Source organism: Perognathus longimembris, chromosome 7 (genome assembly GCF_023159225.1).
Source record: "Perognathus longimembris pacificus isolate PPM17 chromosome 7, ASM2315922v1, whole genome shotgun sequence".
NCBI lineage: Eukaryota > Metazoa > Chordata > Mammalia > Rodentia > Heteromyidae > Perognathus > Perognathus longimembris.
Window position 1 is genome coordinate 71461526 of NC_063167.1, and position 21971 is coordinate 71483496.

The following is a 21971-nucleotide window of genomic DNA, read 5'->3' on the forward strand; positions in this document are numbered from 1 at the left end:
GGCAGGATATGTCTGGCAGTATCAGGACTGGAGGGCCTGGCAAGTGTCAGGAGAGCTGGTTCTAGGCCTTGTTTCCTTGGCAAGTAGAGTTAAGACAAGTGTGTCACTCAGTGGTCTGCAGTTTGTCCTGGGCAGTGGGAACTATAAGTTAGCTCACTGGTGCTAGGCCTCCAGGCACCTGAACAGTACTGGAGATTGGTAAGGCTGCAGCTGCCCTCTGCCATGCCGGCCTATGCATGCCTGTGCTCCTTCTGTCGCTGCCATGAATGCTCTGGGGACCTCAGGGGCACAGGGAGCCATGCGCAGGGCCGGGGCCTCCTCAGTAGGAGGGTGGACAGCCTCCCCCGTGGCATCCTTTCTGAGCACTAGTACATGCTGTCATGGGTGAAGGTCTGTTCTGGTCTGTGAGTTTCATTTTCAAGTTTAACCATAATCCCTTCTGTTAAGGTGGAGAATGTTATTGTGGACAAATGGAAGGAAAGTTGGAGGAGAACACAAGCAGCTGGGTCACATCTGGCAGAAAGACACCGGGGCAGTCCCTGTGTCAACCTGTTAGCTTTTAGACCTATTTTTTGAATACCTGGGTATTAATTTTTCCACCTGTTTCTGGTAATGACTAGGCTCTCTAGTTTATATATGAGGGGTGTGTTGGAGGGTTGGCAAGAGTCGTGCCTCAAATGACCCAGGGACAAGGACACAAGGACAGTGTTGCTCTCTATACAGAAGACTTAAGGTCAAGGTTGTGAAAACCATCCACTGTCTAGTTTGGCTGTAAGACCATGTTGGCTTCTTGCGTAGCGGGAATGTGGGATCTGCTGTGTCCTCTGAGGCCTGCATTCGGACACTACCATTGATTGAGTGATCTTGGGCAAGTCTCTCAACTTCTCTAGCTTGGTTGTTCTATCTGCATTTGGAAAGAATAGTTTGCTATGAGAACCAAATGAGTTAGCTGATGGGAAGTGTGGCAGCCTGCCGGGACACAGGAGGCACTCAGGAAGGATTTCTGCTATTGCTCTGATGATTCATTCAAGCTCTTGGATATAGATTGGTTTATTCTTCCCTATTGGTGATAGTAATCATGGAGGAAAATTGAAATTGGTTCAATAAAAATGTAATAAAGTTTATAAGTCAAGCCAAACACATTGTATTGTGAAATGCTTAACTGTATACTTATAAGTGTGTGTGTGTGTGTGTGTGTGTGTGTGTGTGTGTCTACATGTGCACAGCCAGGTCAAAATACAGATGTTTAACAATTATTTAAAATTTATTGTTTTCCAGAAGCTTTCCTATATGCTGTCCTAAGACTCTCATGATCTAGACAATTTCACAGCACGCAACTGACTGCCGTACCGTTTCGTTGATGGGATCCGTGGCCTGGAAGGATAAGAACGGGACCAAGTCGTGAATTCTTTCCGATCCTTTGGTGCCAATCCGCTTTCCATCAGGTGTGGTTGTGTACCAGATGCCCACATGGCTATCAACGGGAGTGACCAACTGAGTAACTTCCGGGGGAGGCTCGTGGGGTTCATTCTTATGTGTCCCAGACTGGTTTTTGTGACCTTTGCCTGGGGAAGGAAAACCAAACTGCAGTGTAGCTAAGGTATCAAGAAGGCCAATGAACTCCTGGCTCGGATAAATCAACAGAAACCCATAGCATAGCTGAATCATTGAAATGATAAGAAAAACAAAGAACACTACATCTTTAAATCAAAGAAAAGCAGACTGAGAGCCAATGTCTGTCTCAGAAGCAACACTGGAGGCAAAAAGCATTGGGAAGTCATCGTCCATGCCACATCCCCAGCGCCTGTTAACCTAGGACTCTACAGCCAGTGACACTGTCCTCCAAGACTGAGGAGAGGGAGAGTCTGGAGGTCGCTGTCAATGCACACACACAGAAAACACCTGTTAATCTACAACTTTACGCTTACTGAATTTTTCATTCAAGAATGAGGACAAGGAAAATTTCAGGAATTATCAGTTATACAATTAATAGGTTAAATATTGAAAAACAAAAAATTCAAATTTAAGATTTGAAATACCCATCTATGTACTGTTGAAAAGAGACTCATCTAAACATAAATCATCAAAAGTGAAATGTAAGTGTAAGAAGAGTTATTTTTTAGAACATTTATTAGAACAATAAACAAGAGGAACATCAGGAGAAAAAAGTCACAAGCAAAAGCCATTGTAATCTGGGTACAGGTGGCTCATGCCTATAATCCTAGATACTCAGGAGACTGAGATGTGAGGAAGCCATCCCAGGCAGAAAAGTGCTCATGAGACTCTTTTCTCTGAATAACCACTCAAAAACTGGAAGTGGCATTGTGGCTCCAAATGGTAGAGCACTAGCCTTGAGCAGAGAGCTCAAGGACAGTGCCAAGGCCCTGAGTTAAGCCCCACAATCACCACCACCACCACCACCACCAAAAAGCCATTGTAAAATAATGGAAAAGTTACATTTACCACAAATATATAATAATTCTAAAGTTGTAAGTTATCTAAAACTATATCCTTAAAAATGTATGAAGGTAAAGCTGACAACTATTAAGAAAGTAAGGAAAATTAAGATGAAATCACAAGGAATACATCACTGAAGAGACAATTTCATCCTTTCCATTAACTTAAACATATAAACAGATATAGTAGATTTAAAAAGATTTAAGAATACTGAATAAGGGTTGGAATGTAATATCTAGTACAAGAAAGGTAATTTTCAGCCTTGGTGTCCATCTGAGTCTAATCACTAAGAAATAAGGAGAGGATGGCTGAGGGTGAAGTAGGAAGATACAACCCTCTTGGGTGGAGAGAGACTCTTGAAGCATGCTCCTGCCATCACCCCCTTTCCTTTCTGCTTTGGAAATTGCTACATGAAAGTTACAAACCTGCAGCTCATCTATTTCCTCAAAACTTGAGGCCAAGACCAGAAGGACCACTTGGGGTCTCACACTCTGGCTTGGATTTTCTGCTCAAGGCTGGCACTCTACCCCTTGAACCATACCTCTATATCTGAATTTTTACTGGTTAATTGGAGAAAAGAATCTCCAAGATTGTTTTTCCCCTGGGCTGTCTTTGAACCATGATCCTGAGATCTCAGCCTCCTAAGTGACTAGGATTAAAGGTGTAAGCCACCAGCACCCAGCTAATGTTCATTATCTACTGCTGAGGGGGGAAATAAAGCCGATTATGACACAGTGCTTGGTTCTGCGTCAGGCAGTAAACTCCATACATGCGCCTGTAGATGCTCACGCTTGTATTCAGGGCAAGGAGAAGCATTATGACCATACAAGAGTTGGACCTAGCGCAAGCCGAAAGGCTTCGCTGCTCACCTTTCTTTGTGATGACAATCTCTGACGGGACTGTTTCTGACTTTTGCTGAGAAGCTGTGTCCATCATATCTCCATTGTGGGGGCTTGTGGACATCTCTGGGGAGGCACATACAGGACCCGAATCTGGACTGCTGCTCACAGTGCCATCTGCAAAGAGAATCTGAAGAGAAAACAAGGGGTTGCTCTCATCTCCAGGAGCAAGACCCAGGCTGGTTAACGAGCTCTGCTTGTCAGACTTTCCGGGGTTAAAACAGTGAAGCTCAGCAGCAGACCGCAGGCTAAGGCAGGGTAGGAAAATGGTTTCCTAGTTTCCATCTTCCTGCTTTCCTGTTTGGATTTCTTTCTATTTCCTAACTGTGGTTGAATTAGTTTATTTTTATATTCATCACCCTTATCCTAGGCAATTGGAAAATCATATGGAATTTTCAAATGAGTACATTTACAATTGTTATTACTTGCTGCAGCATTTAGTGTCTATTAACATCTCTCTCCTTGGTAGAGGGTCTCTGGGCGCCGCAGACTGTGATCTGTATCCATGTACGCAGCCTCCAGGGAACAGATGGAGGCAAGGCTAAGGTCTTTCTGGTTTATTATTCCAGTTCTCCTGTAGCTAGTTCTTTTAATGATGGGGCTGGGGCTTGAATTTAGGACCTGGATGCTGTCCCTTAGCTTTTGTTACTCAAGGCTGATGTTCTGTTATTTGAGCCACAGCTCCCCTTCTGTTGTTTTTTTTAACATATAATTTTTATCATCATTAAGGTGATGTACAGAGAGGTTACTGTTTCCTAAGTCAGTAATAAATACATTTCCTTTTTGGATGATGTCATGCCTTCTCTTCTGGCTTCTTACTGGTAAACTGAAATAAGTATCTCAGGGATTTTCCTGCTCTGGCTAGCTTTGAACTTCAATCCTTACATCTTAGTATCCTAAGTAGCTGAGATTACAAGACTGAATGACTGGTGCCTGCTTATTCTTTGCTATGCTATGCTATTCTTTTCTATGCTATGCTATGCTATGCTATGCTGTGCTGTACTGTATTGTGCTGTGCTGTCCTTTTGCCCTGTCAGCTCATCTCTGCGTGGAAGAGCATAGTGTAATGCAGAGTCTTACCTGGGTAGATCCGTCCAGCATGTACTTGACAACAGTGCCTTGGCTGGTGATAACTCTTGAGGCCTCCAGCTCAGGGGGTGGCATCACAGTTTTGTAGAACTCATAGTGCTGTGCCCTCTGGGGGTAGCTCTGACGAACTGTGATGGCCCAAGTCCGCTCCTCATCTGTGGCATTTTGATCTTAAACACAAAGGCAGAGCTAGTCCATTACACTGGAAAATTGGGTGGTATGGGTCAGGCCTGAGTTGCATCTTCTACCATGCCTCTATTTCTGGCTTTTTGGTGGGTAGAGATAAGAATCCCATGGATTTGTCTTTCAAACAATGATCCTCAGATCTCAGCTTCCTGAGTAGGTAGGATTATAGATGTGAGACATCAGCATCCTGCTAACATCTAACTGATTTTGATCAGATGAGGAAACATGGTCCCAAGATAGCAAGTGAATGAGATGAAGGTGTCATGTACTTGGTTTTCCTCTGGGCCAGCTTAGAACTCAAGGTCATCCCAGTGGCTTCATTACACTGACTACTTCTACAGCAACAGAAAGTCTTCATGTAAACAACAGGCTCCAGTGAAGAAATCCTGTGTCATTAAGGAAGGCAGGCTATTCATCCTCATCTATCCACTTGAATGTGTTAGCGCTGATGGAACCAGCACGATACTGCAGCAGAACCACTCCATAAAATTACACACTGATATTTGGCCAGCAAGACTCATTTTTCAATCCACCAGGAAGAATGATACTATGTGGTTTTCAGGGAAATGAAAGAACCTGGAAATACTATGTTAAGTGAAGTAGGTCAGGCTCAGAGAGACAGGGCACATTATTTTTTCTCTCATGTAGACATTACATCTAAATTATAAGCACATATGAAATCATATGTGAGGTCATATGCATACACACAAAAAAATTGACTAATGCATGTTGTACACTTGGGAGAATTCCAATGGTGTAACTCCTTTAAAGGAATACCTGGAAGCTGAAATACATTTTGTCAGTGAATGGGGGAGGGGTCTAGGTGAGGGCAATGGGCAAAGAGAGAGATAAAGAATGGATGAATACAGTCATAGTATTTAATGTACATATATGAAAATGGAACCAGGGAAGTTGAGGGGATGGGTGAGGTTGAGAGAGATGGGGGAGAAGGATGGAAGGGGTGACATTGGTTAAGATGTATTTATTGTCCTCATAAACTGACATGGTAAATTGAAATGCCTTTGTACAACACTTAAAGATAATAAAATAAAATAAAAGGAAAGCAGATGAATTTTCATTGTTCTACTACGGTTCACTGTCCTCTGTCCTGACCAACCAGCTTGTTATTCTGCTGTGGTCCTCTGGAGAGGCAGGGTGACTGATCCACATCAGAGACACTAGAGTGCACTGGCTCACCATGCAGGCCCAGAACGGCATCCTAGCCCAGTTTCTTAGGATCTGGGTGGTCTCTGGTGATCCTGATTCCTCATTGTCCTTAGCCTGGAAAACTGACTTATTAGTACCTAAGTGTATTTTTCCATCTGGCCTTAGTGAGTGTGTGAAAGATACGCATTATCACTCTGCTCTCTATTTGAAACTAATCTATGGTTCACTATTAGCAAGAAGTATGTTTAACTGCTAGGAAAATATACAGTTTTAAGTGGAGATCTGCTTTTGTTTTTGTTTTCCCTATAAGATAGAGTATTGCTATGTAGCACAAGTTGGCCTCAAACTCTCAATCCTCCAACCCTAAGCCTCCCATGTGCCAGAATTACAGACATGCACCTCCCTGCCTGCTTGTGATCTGTTTTATTTCTAGGGCTTCTTGCCCCCAAGCACAGCTAGAACTCACCTGTAAGCTCTTGCCCAAGGAAGGTTAACTGGAGCCCATTGGGGCAAGACACGTTCAGGCTTTGGAAGTTGGGAACATAAGGAGTCTCTTGGATAACAGGTTCTGGTTCTACTTCTTCCTGTAAAGAATTTTGCATGTGAGTCATTGCATACTATTTTCTAAATGAGCTCCAGGAGAGCACTGGGGAGGGAGCCTGTGAACACCTAAGTCGAACCTGCAGCGACCCCCGAGCCTTGCTGCTTTTGCTTGCGGAATGATGCATAGACAAGTGAGATCATGAAATGGTACGAGTGAGTCGGTGAGTGAGTCAGCACATCTATTCTCACACAAAGAGGAGGATTAGGCGTAACAGAAATAATTGGGAGGGAACTGAAGGAGGGATCAGGGCTTGAATGATGCATAAGCACAAGCAAAACTACAGTTTGGATGTTGGTGTTGTCCAAAACTCCTCTTCTGGGACCAGCCGCTGAAAGAGATGGTACAAGGAGGGGACCTGCTGGCAATGTTCGCTTGTGAGGGTTCTGTCTCCATTGTTGGGGATTCATCTTGGCCTTAAGGGGGGTAGGGCGATGAGAGCCCTTCTGAGATGCCACCCTTCCCCCAGCCCTGGGGCAGTGTGGAAGTGAGCCACACCTATCTCCTTCTGGGCCCAGAACCAGAAGGGATAGCTTTGAGACCATCCCCCACCTTGCGCCAGCGAGCACGTGTGCTCCCTTTTTGCCAGCTTTGCCCAGAGGGCGGTACTATGGGAAGTGACGTTAGCCCATGAAGGAGGTCCTTGGGAGCTGCTCTTGGATGGACAAGCTCGCCAGCATATCGCCAGCTCCTGCTCACTCCTCGTCATCATCATTATATTACCGTAAGCCCCTCCCGATTAAACCGGATTGCTCTCCGAAGCGTCTCCAAGATCCATCTGCGCCTGGCTTCCTTGGTGGGTAAGGAGGGAGGAAAAGGGGATCTCGTTCGGCCGCGTGCACCTTAGGCTTGCCCATGTCCCTTCGCTCACCTTGGCCGCCCGCAGGTCGGGCACCCAGGGGAGAGGGTGAAAAGGGGAGCACTAATAAGGGAGTAAGCTTAGCATCCCCGCACCAGGGGAGGTAAATCTAGCCCGGCACTCCATGACTGTAATTTCTGCTCTTATGGAAGAGGGTGGATGGCGCCGAATGTCCCCTTTCCAGCATGCCAAGACATGCACATGGTCTGCACACAGGAGCAGGTCCTCGCTCCTGGATTTTCCAGCTGGATTTTCCAGCTCCCAGGACTTGAGCCACAAACGTCTATTATTTGTAAATCACAGTCCAAGGTGTTTTGTGGCAGCAAAGCCAACGGATTATGACAGGCAGAGTCTGGCATTCGAGCACTCCACAGTCTTCTGTGTGCAATTCTTAGGTTATTGCTCTTTTATAATATTTGCCCTTTTTTCAATAATAAACATGCATTGCTTTCATAGCAAGTAAAAGCAATGTGGGAAGAAAAGAGGCTATACTCATCCCCAAACCAGGCCAAGACCCAACAAAAAAAGAGAACTACAGACCAATATCACTAATGAACACAGACGCAAAGCTCCTCAATAAAATATTAGCTAACAGGATCCAGAAACTGATCAAGAAAATTATACATCATGACTAAGTAGGCTTCATCCCACAGACACAAGGATGGTTCAACATCCATAAATCAATTAATGTAATTCACCACATCAACAGAACTAAAATCAAGAATCACATTGTTATCTCAGTCGATGCCCAAAAAGCCTTTGACAAAATACAACATCCATACTTATTAAAAGCTCTGGAGAGAACAGGAATAGATGGAACATTCCTGAAAACAATAAAAGCCATATACAACAGACCAACTGCTAATATTGTATTAAATGGGGAGAAACTAAAATCATTTCCCCTAAACTCAGGAACAAGACAAGGATGCTCACTCTCCCCACTTCTCTTCAACATAGTGCTGGAATCCCTAGCCATAGCAATAAGGCAAGAGGAGGACATCAAAGGCAATGGCAAAGAAGAAATCAAGCTATCCCTATTCGCAGATGACATGATCTTATATCTGAAGGACCCAAAAAACTCAGTCCCCAAACTCCTACACCTAATAAACCATTTTGGCAAAGTAGCAGGATACAAAATCAATCCACAAAAGTCAGCAGCTTTTCTGTACACCAGCAATGTACAAGCAGAAAAGGAAATTATGGAAAAAATACCATTTACAGTAGCTAAAAAAAAGAATAAATTACCTAGGGATCAACGTGAAGGACCTATTTAATGAGAACTATAAAAACCTAAAAAGGGAAATCAAAGAGGACAGAAGGAGATGGAAAGACCTCCCATGCTCATGGGTAGGCAGAATCAATATAGTGAAAATGGCCATATTGCCCAAATTGTTATACAAATTCAATGCAATCCCCATCAAGATCCCAGCTACATTCTTCACTGAAATAGAGAAAGCAACCCATAAATTCATATGGAACAGCAAAAGACCTAGAATAGCCAAAGCAATTCTAGGCAAAAAAAAAAGCAGTGCAGGAGGTATCACAATACCAGATTTCAAGCTCTATTATAGAGCCATCATAACAAAAACAGCCTGGTATTGGTATAAAAACAGACCTGAAGACCAATGGATTAGAACTGAAGACCCAGAAATAAAACCGCACTCTTACAGTCAGCTGATATTCGACAAAGGAGCTAAAGACATACAATGGAAAAAGCATAGCCTCTTCAACTACTAGTGCTGGGAAAACTGGGCAGCCATATGCAGAAAACTCAAAGTAGACCTTAGCCTATCACCACGCACCAAGATCAACTCAAAATGGATCAAGGACCTCAACATCAGACCTGAATCCTTGAAACTACTGAAGGACAGAGTAGGAAAGACGCTAGAACTTACAGGCACAGGAAGGAACTTCCTGAATAGAGTCCCAGGGGTACAACAAATAGGGGAGAGACTTGACAAATGGGACTACTACAAAATAAAAAGTTTCTGCACAGCTGAGGACATAGCCACAAAACTAGAAAGACAGCCAACCATATGGGAAAGGATCTTTACCAGCACAGTAACAGACAAAGGCCTAATATCCATCATCTACAGAGAACTCCAAAAACTAACCCCCTCCAAGCCCAGTAAACCAATTAGGAAATGGGCAAAGGAGCTAAAGAGAGATTTCACAAGAGAAGAGATAAAAATGGCAAAGAAACATATGAGGAAATGTTCAACATCCCTGGCAGTAAAGGAAATGCAAATAAAAACAACCCTGACATACCACCTCACTCCAGTTAGAATGGCCTATACTCTGAACTTAGGCAACAACAAATGCTGGAGGGGATGTAGGGAAAGAGGAACCCTTCTCCATTGTTGGTGGGAGGGCAAGTTAGTATAACCACTTTGGAGAACAGTATGGAGGTTCCTCAAAAAGCTCAACATAGACCTTCCCTATGACCCAGCCATACCACTCCTAGGCATCTATCCTGAACAGGTCCCAAGATATCAAAAAGACATCTGCACTTCCATGTTTATCGCTACATAATTCACAATAGCCAAAATATGGAAACAACCCAGATGTCCCTCCACAGATGAATGGATCCAAAAAATGTGGTACCCATACACAATGGAATACTACATAGCAATTAGAAATGGGGAAATATTGGTATTCACAGGGAAATGGTCAGAACTTGAACAAATAATGTTGAGCGAGACAAGCGTAGAACACAGAAAATAAAGGGGTATGATCTCCTTGATATATGACTGTTAAGGTGGGGGAGGGGGAGACAGTAGAGACCAGGTCTGCAAAACAAAAATCTTCTTGTCAAATGGTATTTCCCACAGGTTTGGGTCAGCGACCCTACATTATGTAACTAAAACTAAAAAACTACTCAACATATAAAGGCGAAAAATAGACCTCTCAGTGGATCACAATAGATCAAAAGCTATGTATGTATGTTCATATAAGACAAGGAGAAGCAAACTCTATTGTTGACGTTACATTTAAAGTCCTAGGTGAATTTCCTTTGGTGTAGGCCACGTGGCTACGGTATATGTTTTTGGTACACTGTGTAATGTATACATGTCTACCTGATCTAGGGAAGGGAAAGAAAAACAAGGTATAAGATATCACAAGAAATGTACACACTGCCCTATTATGTAACTGTACCCCTTTTGCACAACACCTTGTCAAAAATTTTGTTTAATTAATAAATAAATTAAAAAAAAGAAAAGAGGCAATAGAAGGTTGTTTCTAATTCATGCAACTGGGGAGGGTGAGCGTGACCATTCTAGTTAATTCTATGCCAGTTGTGTCTGAATCTTCCTGGTTACATGTACCAAAGAAAGCAGTTACTTGGTACAAGTCTTAAGGATAACCACTTCAATACTTTGAACTTATTCCTTTTATTATGCATGCAGATCACTTCAGTAAAATCCCATTACTGGGTCTTTCTTTAGTTTATTCTAACTAATATTCTATGATTGATAATTTAGGTTGTTCTGTCTTTTCTTAGTCACTAATGGAAAAATATGAAAAATTAGCAAGGATGAATTAGAAATAAAAAGCAAGGCTGGCTGTACTGCTTGCTGCACACCTGCAATTCTAGCGCTTGGTAGGCTGAGGCAGGAGAGCCACAGAGCAGATTTGGGGTCAGCCTGGGCTGCAGAGTGAGACCCTGCCTCAAACAAAACAAGACAAAACCCCCAAGCGAAATAATGACAAAAGAACTGGAATAAAACAAAAGCAAAACGAAGAGGACAAAGCTTATGAAGTTCTATCAAAGGAATGCTGAAATTCAAGCCTCCTGAGTCACACTTGTCTGGTGATTGTGCACAGCCAGCAACCACCCTCACACCCCACTGCTGCCATAAGGAGAATCTAGCATGAGCCAGATTTGCCTTTGGCTAAGTCACATTTAGGTAAATGACCTGCAATCTTCCCATTCAGTGCTCATACATTAGACTGGAGCTCAGCCCCGATGTACAAATACCACACAGACACCGAGAAACATGTACACCTCTGTCTTTCAAAGGGCCAGACTTCAAAATTGAGATTCTCAAGCACTGTTTTTGAACATATTTTTTTCTCCTAAGTAGTTGAAAACGTACTTCTAGAAGTAAAAGCCAGCAGTTAGTAAGAGTCAACATTTACCAGCAGTTTTCTTTTTTTTTCCCTTTTTGCCAGTCCTGGGGCTTGAACTCAGGGCCTGAGCACTGTCCCTGAGCTGCCTTTGCTCAAGGCTAGCACTCTACCACTTGAGCCACAGCGCCACTTCTAGCTTTTTCTATATCTGTGGTGCTGAGGAATCAAACCCAGGGCTTCATGCATGCTAGGCAAGCACTCTACCCCTAAGCCACATTCCTAGCCCCAGCAGTTTTCTTATTATTCCACTTTTAGAACTCTCTTTTGGTCTGTGTTCTACTAGGAAATGACCAAAGTCAAAGTGTGTGTGTATATGTGTACGTGCACAAGTGTGTGTACATATATCTGTATGTGTGCATACATATATGTGTGTGCATGGTGTCCAGTAGCCAGCTGTCAATCCTTAGTCTTGCTGTATTCTTAGTACACCATTAAGTGCAAGTCTAACAACTGGAGCTGTCCCATTGTTTCTCCATGTTTTTGTCTCCAAGTGCTATTTATGCCAATCAAGCTGGATGAAGTTATAAATGTTAGAACGGTTGGAATTTAACCAGCTCAAAGCAAAGAAAATCTAAGAACCATAGCAGGGGAAAAGAGCAAACTGGTCCTTCTGGGTTAAGAGTGCTTGACCCGGAACAACTTGTTTACAGCAATGTTTCCGGGAGATGGGACTCAACCTTTGTGGCCACTCCTTGCCCAGGCTGAGGTCACGGGAATGAGAACACACCTGCCCAATAAACGCAGGCACTCTCATAGCAGGAGTGATAGGTCATAGATTTCATGTATGTGACACTGAGGCAGTGGCACAGTTTGGGGCTCTGTAGTAATGGTATGACCTTTTTCTCTTCTTCTTTGGGGTGCTCCTCTTCCTTGATGGGCTCCTTGCTGGGTTTCTCTTTGCCTTTTGCTTTGCCTTTGCCTTTGCCTTGCGGTGCGGTCACCAACACGGGAACCACCGTGGGCGTGTGTGCTGAAGGAATATTCAACATCAGCTCCAGGGCAGGGTCCTTCTTCTCTGTGGCAGTTAAAGAGAAAACACCAGAAGTCAGACAGCCACACTTGGCATGCTTAGTAAGTAAATGGCCTCGCTTTCTCTCTGGGTAACAATTTCCTCCTTGCTCAACATGTTCATCACTTGGATATATTTCAGGTATGATGTAGTTTATGTAATAATCAGGACTGAAGGTAGAAAAAATAAAAGTGGTAATACTTTGGTATGCTTCATTTTTTGAGTCATGCCCTCAACTATAGAGCAGCAGGCTTGCCATCACTGTGTTGAAAAATGGAAGCATATGAAAGGATATTTAAAAGTCTTATGGAGTCAAAGTGGTCTCAGACCTCCCCCAAAATAGCAGAATGTAAGACAGATGAAGTAGAAACATGATTATTTCTGGCTGAACTGACAAAAATGTTGTCTCGTATCTTATCCATTTTCTGAGTTTTGGAGGATTGACTGCTGGAACTGTAAAAGGAGGGTTAATCAGAGGAGAACTGAGATGGGGAACACCTGAGTCTGCTCTCCCCCTCCCTCCCCCTCTCCCTTCCCCCTCCCTCTCTCCTCTCCCTCCCCCTCTCTCTCCCCTCCCTCCCCCCTTCCTCCTTTCTTCCTTTACCCCCTCCTCATCTTAAAAAAATATACATATTTAGTGGCATTGGGTATATGAACTCAGGGACTCGCATTTGCCAAGCAGGCATTCTACTATTTGAGCCATTCCTCCAGTCCCTTTTGCAATGCTATTTTCAAGGTGGGATCTCACTTTCTACATTGGCCAGCTTAGGCTGACTTCCTCCCACTTGGACATCCCTGTGCAGTTGAGGGTGGTAGGTGTGGGCCCCTGTGCCAAGCCACTGTGCCTCTGGTAGAACTGGATGTCAGGTGCTACCTCATGCTCCACATTTAGTCAGGATGTAGTCCCTCACACTTCTTCTTTCCCCTGATTGGCCTCAAGCCATAATACCTCCCCATCTCCACCTCCTAAGTAACCAGGGTTACAAACTTGAGCCACAGATCCACATTTCTGACTCCTGGTTGTGGTGCTAGAGACATTTCAAACTCTATTAAGTTAAGAAACAAGATAGTAATGATTCATAAAAACACTGTCTCTGCAGAAAATGAATTATATAGTAAAGTATATAACACAAAGTTTTAAGGTTATATAGACTTCTGTAATATATTAAAATTTATGTTGTGATTAATTTTGCATGGGAACCCACAGGTTTCCTAATTGACTCCTGGTATAGTGACTACTATTTTGTGTTTTGAAAGGACATAGCTTCTAGTTGGAGAATCTGCTTATAGGGAAATCTTTGAAGATGTCCAGCAAGTGGATCCTTTGGGATGAATGTCCTTACACACAAAGAGCAGTTTCATAGTTACAAGATGCCTAAAAATATTATTCCATACAAAACCAAGAGGATTCTGTGGCAAACCATATGCTCTTGGAATCAGCTGACACGATTATTTTCACAAGCCTATTAACAATGATTGTGATATTTGTATGTGTGTATAAACATATAGGATGATGCATGTATAAAAGATTGTGTAAATGTCAAATATTTCAGAGCCAATCATTGTTATTTTACTCAGTGTGAAATTCTGTATGTGTACACATACATACACATACACACATATATGTAACACACATACACCCAACTCCCACCTTTTATTTCCGACTTGCTGAAAAAATACTGAAAAAAGAGATTAAATCAGTAGCATGTTGACTGAAGATGGGCAAGGATCTCTGGCCATGGGGGTGCAGATATTATTATTATTATTTTATTTATTGATTTTGTGCTGGTACTGGAGCTTGCACTGAGGGCCTTACCCTCTCCCTTAGCTTATTTGCTTATGGCTGGTGCTCTAGAAATTGAGCCATACTTCTACTTCCAACATTTTGCTGGTTAAGTGGACCTAAGAGTCTCACAGATTTGTCTGCCTGTTTGTCTTTGAACCATGATCCTCATATCTCAGCCCACTGAGTAGCTAGGATTACAGGCGTGAGCCACCAGTGCCAGGCCAATTATCCTTTCTATTGTGTTTATTTTACCTGGTGCCATTCCACTTGGTCCATAGTAACTAATTGAGAGGCAGATTCCATTTTCTAATGTGGCAGAAAAGGATCCAAACTTGCTGACAATAGTATTCTTTGTGTATGATTCTCCTAAAAGACAAAATCAAACCAAAGAGAGTTCTATTTTCTTCAAAGGACATGTAAGCATAACTCCGTGAGAAGCACTGCTGGGATGGAAGTCTTAGTTATTCTATCACAATCAGTGATTGGCTCAGTTCCAGGGCTGGGAGAGGGAGGAAGATACACAAAAGGCAAATGGCATGTGACATTTCATCATCAGATATATGCAAATTAAAATTAGGATGCACCTTCAGAATGGAAAAACCCAAAAACATTGACAGTGCTGATGTGGACCCACAGGAAGGCGTGGTCCTTGCTAGGGGTGGGGCTTGGGGGCAGGGATCCATTTTGGAAAACAGTTTGGTGGACTCACTCTTACCCAACCAAGCAACCATGTCCCTTTGTATTTACCCAAATGAACTGAAAGCTTATGTCTACACAGATGTGTGCAGACTTTTTGTTCATAATTGTCAGAACTTGAAAAGAACCAAATTGCCCTTTGGTAGTTGAATGGATAAACTGTGGTATGTATAGACAAGGGAATATTACTAAGTGTTTTAATCTCCATGAATATTGCTAAATGAAAGAACCCCAATGAAAAGGCTACCAACTGTGGGGGCTCTGTTCACAGCTCAGTGGCTGCCAGGAGTGGGTTGAGCATGGAGGGGCATGGCTCTGTGTGATACAGTGAGAGTGGGTTGTGCCACATTGCTACATAGGATGTACAACAAATGCCACATGTGAACATTAATGGAAATGACTGTCATCATTTGGGATAAGTATGCCACTCTATGAGAAGACATGAGTGAGAGGAAATCAAGCTTTCCTGTCATTTGTTGGCTGTTGATTTTCTTTTCCTGCCAATGGGTATATTGAGGAACATTGACAGTCTCCTTTCTTAGGTGATCATTGGGTACTAAATGTGCTTGCACAGCTCCAGAGAATTCTGGATCCTGCTAAAATGTGTCACAGGAGAGGAGGAGAGACAGACAGAGGCAGAGAGACAGCGAGATGGAGAGGCTATTTGCATTCAGGGAACAAGGAGTATGTGGAAGTCTCTCCAATTTCTGTCAGTTTTGCTGTGAACCTAAACGTTCTCTCAAAGCACGTGTGTTGCTTGGCACTTTGTGAGGAAGTTCTGTGATGTTTAAGTTACGGATCCACTGGTACCTCTGACCTCCATGTGGGCAGTGACTGCCATGACCAACCTGATTTCTCCCTTGTCCTGGAAACCTAAGGACATTTGTGCCACAGGAACTAGAGTGCAGGAAGAAAACCCCATCATGTATAGGGGAGGGAAGGTGAGCTTTAAGCAGGAATTAGTTACTAAGCCTCTTGTGGATTCTATGTGGTGCACGTGCACAGACAAAATGAACAGAAGGGATTTGACAGAGTTGCCTGCCCATGGGGATCCTATATGGCAAGTAGCTCAAGGTCCAGCAGCACCCCCGCAGCAGCAGAACCCAGTTCAAGTTCACAGCCCACTGGAGCTCAGTGCTGCATACAATGCAATCATAGGTACATTATATTTGGGACAATGTGTATTAGCCGCATGTGTGTATGTGTGAGTGTGCGCACATGTGCTCACATGTGCAAGGGCTCATGGTGAGCATGTGTACATGTGGTAGGGTCAGCACATGGTTTGCACATTAGCCCACAAGGTCACCAAGTTATAACTGCTTACTTGTGTCCTTGTTTGCTTCCTCCCCTTCTTCATCTTCTTCTTCTGAAGAGTCATCCTTTTCTTCTTCTTGCTTTATCATGATTTCCTTCGGGTCCCTCAGGTGGATTATGAAGCTGTGCTTGTCTTTTTTCACTTTCACTTTAATAAAAGTTGAACCTGTGGATAAACCACAGGGCAGGAGCTGGGCTGGCATAAGATGTTGCCAGGGCCCCTGGCAGGTTAGAATTTGGTAGGAGTAAGTCAGCAGTCCTAGAAGAGGACACCTAAGGGAAACGCTTGCTTGCATCAGGGCCTGGGCGCTGTCCTTCAGTTTTTTCATTCAAGGCTGGTGCTTTACCCCTTGAGCTACACCTTCTTTCTGGCTTTTTCCTGGTTAATTAGAATTAAGAATCTCATAGACCACCCCCCCAGGTGGTTTTGAATTATAATCCTCAGATAGCCTCCTGAGTAGCTGGGATTACAAGCATGAGCCACCAGTACCCAGTTAATTTTTTTTTAGCCTCTGTTTTCTCTCACTTAAAAAAAAAAAACCAGCCTTAAATTTTCAGCTTGAAGTAAATACTGTGTTTTCTATGAACCATCTGAAATTTATATGCATTGTATACATATGCAAAAAAATCATAATAAGAGCATAAGCATCAACAGGCCATTACACTCTGGGCTCCAGAAGCAAAAGCCAGGAAAGTGCTAGAAACACAGTGAATGTTTGTTTTCTGAGCTGAGAGTATGTGTTGTCATCAGCAACTATTTCCTTATATCCTATGTCATAGATGAGTTGCCAATCACACACAAGTAGTCATATTTTAACAAGCAGTGTGAAGTTGTCAGTGTGTTCCAGAGTGTTCCAACACTCTGTTGCCTGCACCCTGTAGAGTCTCTCTTGCCAGAAGTTTGAGTGTGACAGTGCAGAGGGCATGTGGATGACAGAGGACCATCATCTGCCACACTCTGCAATGCATTAACATCTTCAAGCCATCCACCAGCCACTTTCAAACGTACCTCTTTCAAACGTCATCTTTTGTACTTCAATCTGCCCGCCGTCAGAAGGATATAGGTAGTAGTCTACCCCAGAGATTTGGATGGGTATTTCTCCCATATTGTATCCTCGAAACTAGAAGACAAAATATCATGCCTCTCATATAAAATTACAATCAACAAGAGCCAATCTTTCTTTATTAGCCAACTAATTTCTGAGAAACAATATTATCTGTCTCTTTGTTGGCTCTGAAGCCATGGAAATTATCTGTTTGTTTGTGACATGGTTTTACCATATAGCCCAGGCTGGCCTTGAGTTCACCATCCTCCTGCCTCATCATCCTGAATAACTGGATCTTTGGAAACTAGAATGAAGTTGTAATATAACAGGGAGAATTAAAGGCCTAAGATTGTTTTCTTTTTTTTAAACCCATATTGGGAATTGAACTCAGAGCCTCAAGCTTGCTTGGCAGTGGCTGTGGGACTTCAGCCAGGAGCTAAGCCTTTGCCCTCCCGACCCCCAGGCCAAAGAGGTCTATGACATTAAACTTTGCTTTGGGAATGTCCTCATACTCTGGTCCAAGCGAAGTCACTGTAGTATTAGGAAAAACCAGTCTCTCATTTACGCACTCATTTCCTGTTTTTTGGTGAAGTGATTTAAGGCCTGGTATGTGATTCCAGCCACTCTGAAGGTGGTGATTGTGAGGGGCATTGCTCTGGGCCCACTGGGGCAAAATGCTAGCCAAAGATCCCATCTTAAAAATAGGATGGGCCTGGTGGGATGCTTCTAAAATCTCAGCTGTGTGGGAGGCAAAGGTGGTCTGAGGTCAGCTTTGGCAAAAATTTCAGGCACTAGCTAAAAATACCCAAAGCAAACAGGCCAGGGGGCATGGCTCAAGCAGTAGAGTACCTTCCTAGGAAGTAGAGGGACCCTGAGTTCAAACTCCAGTAACACTGAAAGTAAAGAGGAAAGGGGAGAGGAAGGGAGGGCCAGAAAGAGAGAAAGAGAGAGAAAGAGAGAGATTTTTCTTTTTACTTAGTATTGCTACTAAAGCTTCATTCAGGTCATTGTGACACACTCAATTTCAAAAACAAACAGTTTAGAGTAAGGGAACTATGGAGGACAGTTCTTTTCTGTCATTCTTATGCCAGTACTGGGGCTTGAATTCAGGGCCTAGACACTGTCCCTTAGCTTATTTGCTCAAGGCAGGCACTTTACCACTTGAGCCACAGCTTCCATTTTTGGCTTTTTTCTGGCTAATTGGATATAAGGGTCTCATAGACTTTCCTGCTGGGTTGGCTTCCATCTGAGCTCCTCAGATCTCAGCCTCCTGAGTGGTTAGGATTACAGGTGTGAGCCACCAGTGCTGGGCCATGAGTAGCACCATTTCTTTCCATGTTTCTCTAACTAGGTTTAGTAGGAAAACTTTAGTTGGGCACTAGTGGCTCACGTCTGTAATCCTAGCTACTCAAGAGGCTGAGACCTGAGGATCATGGTTCAAAGCCAGCCCTGGTACGAAAGTCCATGACACTTGTAGGTCCAATTAGCCACCAGGAAATCAGAAGTGGAGCTATGGCTCAAGTGGTAGAAGGCTAGCCTTGAGCAGAAGAGCTGAAGGACAGTACCAAGCCCTGAGTTTAAGTGACATGATTGACAAGGTGGGGTGGAGGGAGAGACTTTTTAAGTCAGGAACCTGAGTGTCCACAGGCAGGCAACCAAATGAACTCTGATAATGGCATTACTCAAGACATGGCCAATGTTGGTGCTACTTAAAACCTAGCTTCTAGACGCCTGAGGCAAACTGAGCATGGTCCTGTCTTGGCAGTTGGCTGAAAAGAAGGTTCTAGACCAGAGAAGATGGAGTACAGTTTTTTAGATCTAGGATCCCAGAAGACACCTCATTGCCCTAAACAATGAGAAATCACCCTGAGAAATGAAGAGACTTGACTTTACCGGGTAGACTATTTCAGGCTGGGGCTCTGGCTCCGGGGGGATCTCCTCGATTGGTTCCGGAATCTTCAATACTTCTTCTTTAGCTTTGTTCTTGGAAGATGGCTTTTTCTTCTCAGGCTTACTCTCTTCTTTCTCTTCTTTGTCCTTGCCTTTCCGTTTGTTTGCATCTTTGCTCTTTTTCTCCGCTTTCTTTTCTTCCTTTAAGCGCTCCTCCTCAGCAAGTCTCTCCTGTTCTTCCTTCCATGCCTGGGAAGTCATTGCAAAATGGATTCAGGGTAGTTGGAAGAAACTTTTTTTTTTTTTGTCAGTTGTGGGGCTTGAACTAATGGGCCTGGGCGCTGTCCTTGAGCCTTTTTGGGGTCCAGGCTAGCGCTTCTACCACTTGAGCCACAGAGCCACTTCCAGTTTTTGAGTGGTTAATTGGAGATAAAGTTTGACAGGGACTTTTCTGCCCAGGCTGGCTTTGAACCTCAGTCCTCAGATCTCAGACTCCCAAGTAGCTAGGATTTCAGGTGTGAGCCACTGGTGCCTGGCTTCTGAAGCAACTAAACATGGATTTCATTCAAAATGATTTTGGAGAACATTGAGCATGGTATGTGTAAGTGGTTCCCCTGATTCACCAAAATACTGAGGTCCACACCCTCAGCCTTATCCCGGGTTCTTTCTCTCATCCATGAATCCCTTCTCACTTCGCCTCTGGGGGTTCTCCTACCTTCAGCTGTAATTTCCTTTGCTCAGACTTTAATACTCCTTTGCACTTTTTTTTTTTTTTTGTCATGGGGCTTGAACTCTGGACCTGGGTGCTGTCCCTGAGCTCTTCAGCTCAAGGCTAACACTATACCACTTAAGCCACAGCACCACTTCACTTCCATTTTTCTGGTGGTTAACTGGAGATGAGTCTCATGGTCTTCCTGCCTATGCTGGCTTTGAACTGCGATCCTCAGATCTCAGCCTCCTGAGTAGCCAGGACTACAGGTATGAGCCACCAACGCCCAGCATCCTTGGCAGCTTCTTAAAATGCTCTCTTCCACCTATTTCCATATGACACCCATTATCAGTGATGACAGAAAGCTGAATTATCAGCAATATGGTGGACTAGGTTCTCAGAGAAACATTCTGAGCAATTTTTTTTTTTTTTTGCCAGTCCTGGGACTTGGACTCAGGGCCTGAGCACTGTCCCTGGCTTCTTTTTGCTCAAGGCTAGCACTCTGCCACTTGAGCCACAGTGCCACTTCTGGCCATTTTCTATATATGTGGTGCCGGGGAATCGAACCCAGGGCCTCATGTATATGAGGCAAGCACTCTTGCTACTAAGCCATATTCCCAGCCCCTGAGCAAAATATTTTTAAAAATTGACTAAAACTTTTTTCTTTTAAAGAAACATTGTGTCAGGTGTCAGTAGGTCACACCTATCATTCAAGCTACTGAGGAGGCTGAGGTCTGAGGACTACAGTTCAAAGCCAGACTCAGCAGAAAATTCTGCAAGACTCTTATTTCTAATTAAATAGCAAAAAGCTGGAACAGGAGGTGTGGCTAAGGTGGTAGAGTGTCAGCATGAGCAGGAAAGCACAAGAGTTCAAGACCTGGTACTGGCACATACACAAAAAGAATCAATTGGCTATATGGAATTTACAACAAAAAGAGTATTGTATGTTTTATTATTATTGATAAATTACATCATAAACATACTATCAGTAACGTGCATGGCTAAACTTGTGTATGTGTGTACAGGTATGTGCACTTCTGCTTTTCCTAGAGAATGACTTCTGAGCATACCACTGAATGGTTTCCAGGCAGCTAGAGGAAACAGACAAATTATTTGTAAAAGATGGTCAGATTAGATAGCAGTCAATTTATCAACAGTTTCTGGGTTAGCCAGGGAAATGGGGGGCAGTATCTTGAGTGCTCAGAGAAAACAAAAAAAGTCCACCAAGAGTTTCATAAATGAAAGATTATGTGTAATGAATAGGGGCAAAATAAAGCCATTTATTTCAGATAACTAACAACTGATTTAGATCAAAACTATGATATGATGATATAATAAGAAACATATTTGGTCTTCATTCTTGGACCTATGCACAGAGCTCTTAAGTATATGGGATTTCCTGGGTGATAGCTATGAGTGTCTTTTGTTTTAATGAGATAAAACTCTTGGGAAACTTCTAAATGCTTCAGAATGGGAGGGAAGCTGGTCGCCAGCAAGACAACAGCTTAAACTTCCAGGGCCTTACCTGCTTCCAGACTTCAGGGAGGAGAGAAGAGCTAGGTATCAAGGTCATACCTGCATGCTGATAGCTCCATCAAACTCCCTAGCACCCAGGGCTTGGGGTACTTCTGGGGTGATGACCTACCACAAGACCACAGGGAGACAAGCCCAAAACCAAACCCAACTTAAACCATAAGCAAGCAAACAAAAATTCTGCATATTTTTGGGTTTAACCCCCAAGTTTTAATATTATCTCTGACATTTAAAATATAATCCAGTAAGATGGCTTTGAATTGGTATGAAAGCATATTACTTTGTAATTAAAATATTCAAATTAAAAATAAGCAAACAAAAACAAACGAGACAGAGACACACACACACACACACACACACACTATTCCATGTATGATCAAGGTACTACTTGATGTGGTTATGTAGAAAATAAATAAGACATAGATGGGCACTGGCAGCTTACACCTGTAATCCCAGAATTCAGGAAGCCAAGATTTGAGGATTATGGTTCAATGCCTCCTCAGACAGGAAAGTCAATGAGACTTATCTCCAATTAACCATCAAAATGCTGAAAGTGGAGGGCTCAAGTGGTAGAGTGCTGTCCTTAAGTTAAAAAGGTA

At 43.2% G+C, this 21971-nt stretch overlaps 1 protein-coding gene across 1 annotated transcript in view; it reads right to left on the reverse strand.

The window, feature by feature from the left end:
* Spag17 (sperm associated antigen 17) overlaps positions 1 to 21971 on the reverse strand; it is a 96234-nt gene that overhangs the window by 18390 nt on the left and 55873 nt on the right. Inside the window, exons 21-29 of the mRNA XM_048352149.1 lie at positions 19134 to 19379; positions 17204 to 17315; positions 16205 to 16360; positions 14437 to 14550; positions 12226 to 12404; positions 6265 to 6382; positions 4437 to 4615; positions 3327 to 3486; positions 1351 to 1565 (exon numbers count right to left, since the gene is read on the reverse strand). Of these exons, the coding sequence (XP_048208106.1) occupies positions 1351 to 1565; positions 3327 to 3486; positions 4437 to 4615; positions 6265 to 6382; positions 12226 to 12404; positions 14437 to 14550; positions 16205 to 16360; positions 17204 to 17315; positions 19134 to 19379 (1479 nt within the window). The remainder of the gene's footprint in view (positions 1 to 1350; positions 1566 to 3326; positions 3487 to 4436; positions 4616 to 6264; positions 6383 to 12225; positions 12405 to 14436; positions 14551 to 16204; positions 16361 to 17203; positions 17316 to 19133; positions 19380 to 21971) is intronic.